Genomic DNA, 11,849 nt, shown 5'->3' with positions numbered 1-11,849 from the left:
TTTTTTTTTTTTTTTTTGGCTCTAGCTCTCTACTGGTTCTCCTGTAAATAGCAGACACTAATTTGAAATAAACCTTGTTGTTTTTCTGAGACCATAGTCTTTATTAATTTGCTCAATCTAAACTCTTAAGGTAGGTAATGAAGTTCAGATCCATGGTCCTTGTTTCTGGAATGGAAACAGCTCTCTAAAATATGTTAGTTGGCAGAACAACGGTACTTGCTCTTGATGGGTGGATTTTTTTTTGCCCCATTATTGAAGAAGTCTTTCCCCTGTAAGACTTTGAGAAATCTTACTTGGTCCAATCCTTGCTTTGGATTTCAGTTGACTGGTTTACCTGACAGATGTTTGAAAGGGAGGTGRAAATTCTGCTTTATACTTAATACAATGTGTGTATAATAAATGTGGGGACCTAGAAATAGGTGTTTGCAGATTTTGCGGACACAGAACAGTGTTTGTAAGAAGTCAGAATGGTTTTACATCCTCTATCAGACAGAAGGAAGCACTTTTTGTACCAGTGGTGGGAAAGCAAGAAGTATGTGTCTGTAGACTTTCTGGGTGCAAACTTGGGCAAATTTACTAGTATTTTTGCATTCTTTTTTATAGTTTGAAATGCCCAYTGTCCCATTTCACAGGGAAATTCACCACTTTTTGGTCACTTCTGAAGCATTAAAAGGATGATGTGAAAATGGAAAGTGCTGTCTTTGTGGCTAGTAATGTATGTTGAGTCCATTGGAAAAATATTTGGACTTTTTTTTCTGTTTTTATGCACTCTCAAGTAGTGAAGTAGGGAGTTTTTAACTATTTATTTGTATTAATGTTAGAACACTTGTTGCCTGACCAGGGCTTTATAGTATGAGTTTTTAAAGCCATATCAGATTCTGAGGCTTTCCAAAAATATTGCATCATTCTAATGGGTTGGAATCACTAAGGTTGAACCTGAGAATGGAGAGTGTGCAGTGTGTGCACTGGGCAGATAGCATCAGCTACCAACAGTTCTCTTGTTCTCTCTTTMAAAAACAAGAACAACCCCCCTTGAAATATGGATGAAACTTCACTTGTGATTATTAGGTACTCTTTTCAGCACCCAACTGAAAAAAATACCATCCAAAATTTGCAGGATATTGTTTTTTCCCATAAAAGGAACATCTTGATTATTGAATTTCAATGTGCTGGTCTGTTTGAGGTGGGGTTTTTGTTTGACTTTCCATCAATTTTTTTTAGAGTGTATTTTTTTRTTTTGTGCTGACGAAATGTTGTCAAATCTGTGTATCAGTTTCATTGTGAGGACTTAGTATGGCATACTTGCTGGGGGAATTAACTTGACTGGAAAGTYATTTTGGCCTTAGATATTACTATGCTTTGGTACTGTAAAGAATGGTGTTTGTATCCTCCTTTGTAGTATTTCTTCAAATGCATAACTTTGCAATGAAAGGAACTTCTAGATAAATTTTCTGATGTATTTGAGATGTGATCATCTTTATATTTATATTTTTAATTTATGAAATTGACTCTCTTCAATAAAAGTACAGAAGCACCAGAAAGATCTTTCTGTGCTGGGGATAATTTGCAAGAGTAAATTCTGCAATACCTACGCTCTGCTCTTTTCCACTGTGGGATCAGTATTGTGAAATATTACTGTCTGTACATATTTGTGGCACATTGTGTGGCTAAATTTAGTGGTATTGAGGGTAACAACTGGTTGCTAAATCCATACAAAGTTGTGTTTGGGTTGCCTAATAACCAATTGCATACGGCTTGGGCGGTTCCATCTCTAAGGACATGTCATGSACTTTTAGGAAGACTTTGATAGCAGAAATTGTATTCAGCAAAGAAAAATTAATAATATTAAAGTTAATATCTTTAGCATAATTTCTTATCCAGAGTTATCTCTAGTARGAATTAGTATTTTCATATCTTCTTTTATTAACTGATGCTTTGTTCTTGATTTTCAGAAATATTAATGTCTTGATTCTTTACTTGCTGAATTGTCTATATTATCTTCATTTTAAATTATTCKTCTCTAAACTGTGCTCTGTATTTTACTTTCCCCTCTTACTTGGTTTTCTCTTTCCAGGACAGTGCTGTATTTTCCCAATTTTCCCTTCTGTTGTCTTCTCACACAGTGCTTGGAATGGTGACTTGGCTGCTRCTGATCAGAGAAAGCCCTGGCCATAACAAGGGAACTGCTATAGGAAAGCGCCATAATGGGAACAGAGTGTTTGCACTCTGTGTAGGAAAAGGAGAATTCTCTTTTAGCTGGTTGGCCCTGAATTTTGTAAAACAACCATAGTTTTGCATCACTGTCTGGCTGGCATGCTATAAACCTAAAATTTCTGACTACTGGGAAAGGGYACCAGTGTTCTTGGCTTCCATTTCACTGCTGCAGCACAGGCTCTCATTTTTTATTGCTACAAAATGAACTTTCTCTCCTGTTGCTTTTCTGGTGTTTTTCCTTCCTTCCCTCTGTTAAATATCTTCTGTGTCATCCTTCTCTTTGCAACTCCTGTAGGTAATGTGGTTTCTCACACATTTATAGTAGTAACAGTAACTGCTTTTTCCTTTGCTTTGCTCCTCTTCCTGCTCATTCCAAAGTTTAGTGTCTAWTTATGAGTGGTCTGAAACTGGAACACTCCAGAAGATGAAAAAAATTAGAAATTTTAAAATCATATTTTGAAGTGTGGCAGCATATGGACTTAAAAAGTACGTGTAATCAGAGGCAAGGCTTAGGGAAACCATCTCATAGCTGACTTATTTTCTTGAAACCTTGTTCAGAGTTAAACCAGAATGCTGCTGCTGGGACACAGGTTTGACCCATGAGTTTTACATTCTGTTTTAATGCAGTAGATCAACTTCACCAGTCTTGTTAGATTGTTGTCAGTCTGCTTTAAAGGGGGGAGAGAGGTTGATCTTATTTCTTTGAAAGAAGACTTGAAAAAGTGTCTTGAAAAAGGTTTTGTGAGCAGAATGGCAAATGACAGTCTGCAATTTTAGATTGAGACTTGGTGGGTTTTATTTTTTGAACTTCAGTGAGAAAAAGCTGGGATCTTAAAGAATGGCTATAAAATATTTAGCATTTCTGAAATATATGAATGAGAGAAATCCAACAAGAGCTTGCACTATCTCTGAATTCTGATGTGAGGGTGAAATGTGGTTGCAGTAGTAACCTAGAAAATCTGAGAGATTTTCTTAATCAGCAGCTCCTGAGATATTTAAATATTAGGAAGCTGTGTACATCACTGCAGTTGAAGAAGTAGGACAGGAGAAAAGAAGGAGCAAATTGAGATTGATGCCTCTGTTTTAATGTGCAGGTCAAATSACTAAGAAGTAAGGAAAGCCCATACTTCCTGAAAACTTATATTCTAATTAGAATATCATGTCAGAGATTATTTTAACAGCACAGACAGTATTTTTGAGAGATTGTATTCAGAATGGATTGTATTGACAAGTTTCTTGGATATGTCAGTTGCCTTTCSAGCTAAAGAATTTGAAGGACTGAAAATTGGTCACCAAGCTCTGCTCTTTTASTCTTGCTCCAACATAGCACTTGGTTAGAAAAACAGGTTGTGAAAGTTAAAAGCAGTTGTCCTTTTCCTGTGATCTTTTGTTTCCATACACGTGTTGTTAACTTTAGAGCAGCCCTAATATAAATGCTGGTAAAAAAAATCATGATGTACTTAACTTGCTTTTTTTTGGAGGAGATTATTTGCACTTTTAAATCTGTTTCAATACTTCTGTGAAGGGCAGACGGAGCTGAATTCTGCGTCTTTCCAGCTTTTGCTGTTGTGTATAGATTCTTCAACTAAATGTAATCCTATCAGTTACTTATCCTTTTTCAGACTTGGAGAATACTCAGTACAAAGTGTTAATTTTCYGAATGGTCATGTAGTCAATGCTGTATCTAAAGCAAGAAACAAATCTTTGMGACTTAATGAGTTTGTGTTATCCAGGTATCCATCTCGAATTGAGAAGATAGATTATGAAGAGGGGAAGATGTTGGTGCATTTTGAACGCTGGAGCCATCGCTACGATGAGTGGATTTACTGGGACAGCAACAGGTTGCGACCTTTGGAGCGACCGGCATTAAGGAAAGAGGGGCTGAAGGATGATGAAGAATTTGTTGTAAGTGGCACATTCATTTTGTCTTAGACTTTTGTAAACTGTCCTATTTCTTTTCCTACATGAAATCGCTCTAGCACAGAATGTTTAATTCCYTTTAAGAAAAAAAAAATCTAAATTATTCAAGTATTAATGACTAAATTTGTTTAAAATAGGATTTTAAACCTGGAGAAGAAGTCCTAGCTCGTTGGACAGATTGTCGATATTACCCGGCAAAGATTGAAGCAATTAATAAAGAGGGTATGTATGCATGGTCTGTTGGCAAGGTCTGTTTGCAAATGCTGTGCTGTAGATTTAGTTTGCTTAAAAAAGTTATACGTCTATAAAGTTTTCCTCACTGCCTTAATATTAAGTGAAAATGTTTCTATCAAATTTAGTAAAATGTTTATTATCTGTATTAAATTTGAGAACTGGAATTTCTTCTAAAAGGCAAAATGCCTTTTTTGGTGGTTTTTTTGTTTCAGTGATCAGAAGCTTCTGTGCACAGTCTTAGGACTATTTTGTACAATTGTTGATTTAAGTTAATGTTAAATTTAAATGTCTATAATTGTTTTAGTTCTCTTTATTGAAGAAAAACAATGGGAATAGGGAAATAAAGGAACACAGATGTAATACTTCCCAATGATGATATGTCTAATAAGAAGTTTAAATTTTTACTGTAGTTTAGAGCAAATRAGGATTTGGATGTAAGTTGAACTGTTTTTCTAGTGTGGCACCTTAAGTATTACATAGTAATTTCAATGAACAATGAGCAAAAGTGACTCAGTAGCTTAAATATACTTGAAGTTCTCCAACTGGACTAAGCGTAACAATATTGAATATTAGGGTTTCAGTGGGGCTCTCGTTTATGGTTTTTTTGTTCCTTTCTTTATCCTGACTATTGGTAACACCTGGTTACTCTTGTCATACAGAGTAACATGGAAGACATAAAGCTTTCATAGTAACAAGGTGTGTTTGTTTCTTGACTACTCATAGTGATTCCATCAATCATTTTCTAGGAACATTCACAGTACAATTCTATGATGGTGTCATTCGATGTCTTAAAAGGATGCATATCAAATCTATGCCAGAGGATGCAAAAGGGCAGGTAAGATTACTTAAAGTAATTGTTTTCGTAGGTTTTGTGTAGTTGTTTGGGGTTTTGTTGTTTTGTTTGCTTTTTGGCTTTTTTTAATATCTTGAGACAGTAAAAGTGTCAGTCGCACAACTGGTTTTAGATTCATCTTTACYCTAGTCCCTGCACTGCCTTGCTTCACCAGTTTTTGGATGATGCCTCAGAGTGTGCTGCTCAAGTGGCCTTGCCTTTCTGAAATGTCTGGCTGCTGGACACTCCATTGCTGACTAATCTGTTCACAAAGTCATGTCTTACAGAGTTTACAAAACCAGGGGCATCCAGTGACTTTTCTCAATGGTGTCCTTTCAGGAAAAAAAAGCTTAGCTTGTCAGCTGTGCTGCTGATTTTTTTTTTACATTTTATTTATCCCCAACCTTCCTGCCATGTCTTTTGTTTGCAACTAGGATAGCTTTTTGCCCATGTGTTCATATTAACCTGACTTGGGGTTTTTTTCCCTTATATCATAACTTCTGGGTGTTCAGTCAGATAAGCCCTTTTTATCTCTTATAACATCCAGTTGCTGTTCGAGAAGAGATGCTGCATAGCAGTTAAGGGAGACTGTGAAACAGAAGAGATGCTGCATAGAAGTTAAGGGAGACTGTGAAACAGAAGACATGATTTAGTCACTAGGCTTATCTTTACTTGTGAAATGAAAACATCATTGAAAACTCGTACATGCTTTAAGTGGAAATGCCATTGCATTTATCTTACATGGTAGCTGTGTTTTTATAGTTAATGACAAATTACTCCACTGAAACTATCTGAGACAAAACCTATGAAATTCCTCTTTATTTGCACTTAGTTTCCTTCAGAATCTTTCTAAGTTTGCAAACATCAAATATTTCATAATTACCATTGTAGCCATCCATATTGTGACCAGGGCAGATGGATAAATGACTTGTCTTGAAGGCATCTCCATATCCTGGCCTCCAGGGTAAAAGTAGCTCTATAGTAGGGTTGATCCTCYATGCAAGGGACCTTGGAACCACCACCACTGCATTATTTACATGGTGTTTCCTGGAGGAGATTAAACTGAAATCTATAGTCACACTAACCCTGGCTTCTTGCTGCAGTCTTAAAGTATCTCTGTTGAACCAGTGTGTAGCATTTTAAAAAATTCTGTCAGTGTGACAGTAAGTTAGGAAGCTAGAGTGTTTCATTTTACTTACAAAAAGCAGAACTTGGGTGTGCAATTGTGACTGGAAAGAAATAAGCCTTTTGTGACAGTGGAAAGAGCTACCTGATTCTGTCCTGTGCTTTTTCTAGGGAGCAATGTTGTGTCTAATCACGAGTTACTACTGTTAGGCTACAGGCAATTTYAGCCTTAAAAAAAAAATAGTAAATCCATTTCTTCACAACCATTATGTTGTCCAGACTTGTTTGGTGGCAGTCCAACTCATCTGTTATTTCTAATTTTTCTCAGTAGTTGAGAGTTATGGTGCCACTTTTGCATCTTGGGGGTTGAATGTAGSCTGCTTCAATGAAATCTTAAGAAGGAATAAAGGGGACAAATTTACATTCTCTGAGATGGATTTAGAATTTTTAAGTTGTCTGGATGCAAGAATACCCCCAACTGTGCTTTCTGTAATGCTAATTGATACTAGTTGTGACGTTTAATCCCGCAAAAGTAGAAATAAGCGAGAAGGTCTGTAGCTTTCAAAGACAAAGATATAATTTTTCCTGCAACTTTTTTGCATATAATGCTATGGAAAAGTGTTTATTTTCCGAGTGTTTTTGTGTTGTTTCAAAATAAAAACATGAACTAAGATTTGGTTTGAAAATCAATTATCTGAAACTGAGCWTTGTTTAAGCCTCAAACTCCCACGGATGTTTTTGTTCTTTTGCATTATGTATTTTATAAGAAAATATTTACTAAAATTTATGTAGTGCTTGCAAAAATGCCAAGACTGTAAACTGATTTGAAAAATAGTAAAGTTGTCAGATGCCATGCTTCATACTTCATTTGAACCTATACTTATTTGTTTGTTTCCATATTAAAAAATACATTTCCAGAGATAAGTGTAAGCTTAAGATACGTCAAGTTCTAGTACATCAACAAATTTAACAAATGTTAAGATCTTCATGGAAGGTGTGTGCTAAGCATGTAGAATTTGAGAGAGAGAGATTAGTTAATAATTTCAGTTTAGTGTGACTTGAAGAGTGAGTAAATGCTGGAGCACTCAAACTACTTTTGAGTTGCAGCAGAAGTGTGTTTTAGTAAGACTCAGCTGTGAGGGTGGAAAGGCAAAATTTTTAAAGAGTGGAAAATACTTGTGTGTCTCAGTGCAATGAGTCTTGAGGTTTGGTTGTGGTTCAGATAAGCACAAATTGATCGACACCACACAGATCTGTGACTAATGTAGTACAGAGAGGGCAAAAAGGGATATTGAGACTGCCCTTGTGAGAGCACATATGAAGTATTTGGATAACTTACTTTTTCTGTTTCATGTTTTTTGTTTTATCTTCGATGTAATCAGGCGCGCGAGAGGGAGCAGATAGCGCCGGAGCTGAGATTAGTGACGGAAATCGAACCAAAAGAAGTGAGTTTTGAGGAGGGATTTGAAGGAGAGGGAGGGGACTTGGCACACAGGAAGAGGAAGCTGAGGAAAAAGCATGGATTTTCGAATGGGCCAGAGGAAAAAAGAAGATGTGACAGGAGACAATGTGAGCCAAGATGTAGGTGGGGCAGACTGTGTAGAATTGAAAGGTGAGGGTAAGGAAACCAGGCTTGATATGGAATCAGCCAGTCAATAGATTCATGTTTTATGTATGTGTATGTATGAATGTGTGGGAGTTGGAAGTTGATGTGCCAGGAGAGGAAAACCAGCTGAATTTTTAGTACTGTGAAGCAGCAAAAGGGTGGTGGTTGTAGGTAGGTGAAGGGAGAGCGATGTATGTGTGAGTTYTACTATTGATGCAGGGGTTGTGTTTTAGAAATTACTTTGGTTTTACCTTCCCACTGTTGCAGGATTAAGGTTACACAAAGGAATATTTTAAAATACAAGTTTTCTAGCCAACTGATATGTAAGGATGTTGGGTAATTTCTACTGATGTATTTCTTGATTATGCAATTTTCTGTGTTTTGATTTAGTGAATCTAATTAGCATAATGACAGTTTTCCTCAGTAGTCATAAAGTAATGTTTTGTTTTCTAACTGCTGTGGGCCATTACTATTCTCCTGTCAATTTTCTCAGCTTACTTGAAAGATGAATTTTAGTAAGAATGAGAAAGAAGGAAATACACATTTTTGGCTTTTTTTTTTAAGTTACATATGTAAATGAGAAATTCACTAAAGTGAGATACTGTGGGAAGTGGGAAATTAGGCTGGATGGTGCAGAGTAACTGGTGCAGAGTTACACAATCRCTTCCAACAGATAGACAATGTCAGGAAATGGAAGAAAAGCAGGGAAAACTCCTCTCAGGAGGATTTTGCTTTTACTTTATTAGTTTCTAATTGTTCATATTTTGGCCTTTGGCTTTGTATGATCTGGGAAAATGTCCTACTATAAAAATTTATTGCTAGTTTCTGTGATATATGATATATAGCATCCTRCTGTTATGGTTGACAGAATAGATGTCTTACTACTAGCCTGAGACAGATTTCAGAATTTATTGTGCTTTATTCTCCACTATTATTCTCCAATTGTTTTGTTAATTTTTTTTCTATAAAACCTGAGAAAGCCACAAATGTATCTTTTTGAAAGAAGATTTCCTGTGCTCTTCAAAAGAAATATTTAGCATCTAAGAAATAACTTCTTAGATGCTAAATAATTCTCGCACATTAGGAGCTGTGCTGCTGAGCAGTTACTCAGCAGGAATTCAAGGCTAAAAAGCAGGAATTAACTGTATCACTTTAGTGCCTGTGTGTTTACTCCAGAGCCAGAATAAAAATGGACCCATAGAGTTTCTGAACAATTCAGAGTCACAACACAGTTTAGGTTGGAAGGAGTCTCCTTATATAATCTTGCCCACCCCAACTGCTCAAGGTTCTCTTCACTGATCTTAAATTTACATGTTAATCCAGAAAGAAGTGTAACTGTCACCATTTTGAATGTGTTTCTGCTCTTGCTTCTGAATATGTAACCTTCGTTTGCTTCATTTTTATGCGTCCTGCTGCTGTAAGCTCCATGTTGTAAGAACAGTATCCAAACAGTGAAATATAAAATACAGCCAAAACCACAAGACCCCCTTCAACTGCACTTAGACTAGGATACTTGGTTTAGCRTGGTCCTTTGAAGCTTATTATCTTCTGAAAGCTGATTTCAGGGTGCTTAGCTTGATTGAAAATTAAAATTCGCTTTAGAAGCTGTTTTGATGCAGGGTGCACCGCTTCCCCATCCCACTTTTATCATAAGATTCAATCTCCAGCCATGTTACTGATCCTCTTCATCCCTTGGCCAGGATACAGTGTAAGACTTCTACTCTCAGGTCTTCTAATTCCTCACCACCACAAATAGCTTAATCCATTTTTTGTTCTGCTGGATGGGCAAGGCTCTGGATGGAGTGGAGCTAATAGGTGTGCTCATTTTGGCTGGCCAAATAAGAGGTATGTGTGCTTTTGATTGACTCTGCAGCTGGCAGTTAGACACGCTCGTTTGTGCTGGCATGTCACCTGGCATGTCACCAAGTGGCCTCAGTAGTTGCCTGTTGTGTGAGCATTGCCAGAGTTCTTCCAAACCTTGCTGCTGGCTAGAGTGGGTGTCTGCATCTTGCACTGACAGYGTGAACATGGAACACTTTGTCACTGAGGAATCAAAACTGGTGGTGTTTCTAAGTATATAGCTTGATGCAAAGGAGCATAACCTATGTAAAGCAGTGATTTAAAAGTATTGAACTATAGAAAAAGAAAAACAATGCTAGAAGAATTAACACTCTGTATTACGGTTTCCTCATACGTCCAGGTAGGCAATGAAACCCTTAGCAGAAGAGAAACTTGAAAGGCTTGTAATACGTAATGAGTGAGGAAAAAGTTGCATTGAARCAAGAGTTGTAAAATCAAGCTACTTTAGGTATCTCATGTGACATAACAACAAGGAAATATTCCAGAATAAAATAGTCTATATGCAGTTGGGGATAAAAAAAGTACTGTTTGTAAAGCACTCATGGGTAACTAAACAAAAATAATGTTGTTCATGTTTTTTTCTGTGCAGTAATGCTTGTAATTCTGAGCTCTCAGATGCTTAATTCTGACTGGTTGATCATTTCTTCTGCCTTTTATATTGAATATAACTTCTCAATGGAAAAAAATCTATGTCTTGATGTTGCAGACAATTAAAAAAAATACTTTTGTCAAAAGGATCAAGTTACAATTTTTGCAGCCAGATTGATCCCTGACATTCAGGATACACAAGGACAGGAGTGTGATTGCTCCAAACAAGTGGAAAGAGCTTGGCTCAGCCTGGGAAGTTCTCTTTGTTGGCTTGTAGGGTGGCTYGACTTGATCTAAATGCCAAAAAGTAGATTAGTTTGGGATGTATTGTTCACTTCTTGAGTGCTTCTGTATGGTCAAAATAGCAGTTTTGCAAAATGACACTTTTATAATCTTCAGTATTGTGAAGATATATAATATTCAGATTGTGATATATAATATTCCGATTGTGAAAATTCAGTCATGTTATAGAGTACTTTATTGAAGTTAGTGATTGAAACCTGTAATAGGTAATACAAAAAGAGTAAAAGAGTCTGTAGTTATTCTTGAAATAAAGGTGTAATGGGACTGGAGTTATCCCTGGTTTACCAATTTAATTCAGGAAATATTCCATGCATCTGGACAATGCTTTGAGGTGATTGTATCTTTGCATGGTAGGTCAACAGCTATGGAATTGTGTGTTTCAGAGGCAGAAGGGAAAGAAAAATGTAAGTCTTCTGGGATTGGGAGCTCTTAGGTTTCTAAAGCRGTGACACAAGAAGTAATTTAACAGGGAATGTATACAGCCAGCATTCTATATGCAGTGTTTTTTTAAAAAATRTRTTATTYTTTTCTTTTTATYCRTGTGGCATACTGATAATACTTCATTTGGGCAATTTGGGAAAATRAATTTTACCACTCTTTGAATAGTAGCCATAAAAATAAACTGAATTTCATYTGAACATTTCTAGATAAAGTTCTCYGGGTTTAKRAGTATGTTCTGTTTGAGTCTTAGGCACGTTATAATACTTACTATTTTTTCCTTTTTGGAGGACTGGATAGCTTTGGTCAAAGCTGCTGCTGCAGCAGCAGCCAAGAACAAAGCAGGAACTAAACCTAGAACCAGTGCAAACAGCAATAAAGATAAAGAGGACAGAAAATGGCTAAAAGTCCCTTCAAAAAAGGAAGAAACCTCAACCTCTACAATCATGCAGGAAGTCCAAAAAAAGGAAGAGGAGCCTACATCTAGTGACACATTTGGTAAAAGCACTTTCTATAAGTACAAAATTGGTTTTTCTGTAGTGTTGAAATCCTGTTGCTAATCTTGCAATTAAGTAATAACTAATATTTCTAGAGGAAAATGTCTCATTTGCTGTTGTGATAACTTTATGCTACATGATAATCAGTTCAGAAAGCATTTTTATCAGATAAATCTACTTCAGTCAGTATTTAGTGCTTGTGCAAAACTTCTGACTAGCTTTATCAAGAGCA

General features: G+C 36.4%; 1 protein-coding gene across 4 annotated transcripts in view; it reads left to right on the top strand.

The window, feature by feature from the left end:
• The window catches only part of PHF20L1 (PHD finger protein 20 like 1), a 57,375-nt gene that overhangs the window by 3,965 nt on the left and 41,561 nt on the right, over positions 1-11,849 (top strand). For 2 of the 4 annotated variants that reach the window (XM_057379069.1, XM_057379072.1), the window contains exons 3-7: positions 3,948-4,119; positions 4,272-4,356; positions 5,115-5,203; positions 7,708-7,770; positions 11,411-11,618. In XM_057379069.1, coding sequence (XP_057235052.1) covers positions 3,948-4,119; positions 4,272-4,356; positions 5,115-5,203; positions 7,708-7,770; positions 11,411-11,618 — 617 coding nt within the window. The remainder of the gene's footprint in view (positions 1-3,947; positions 4,120-4,271; positions 4,357-5,114; positions 5,204-7,707; positions 7,771-11,410; positions 11,619-11,849) is intronic. The other 2 variants (XM_057379071.1, XM_057379073.1) reach the window with 1 other exon arrangement.

The sequence above is a fragment of the Malurus melanocephalus genome, unplaced genomic scaffold (genome assembly GCF_030028575.1).
Source record: "Malurus melanocephalus ecotype Western Australia unplaced genomic scaffold, MMel_1.1 scaffold_385, whole genome shotgun sequence".
Lineage (NCBI taxonomy): Eukaryota > Metazoa > Chordata > Aves > Passeriformes > Maluridae > Malurus > Malurus melanocephalus.
The sequence above is the reverse complement of the archived record's forward strand: the minus strand, read 5'-3'. Positions and strand labels throughout refer to the sequence as shown.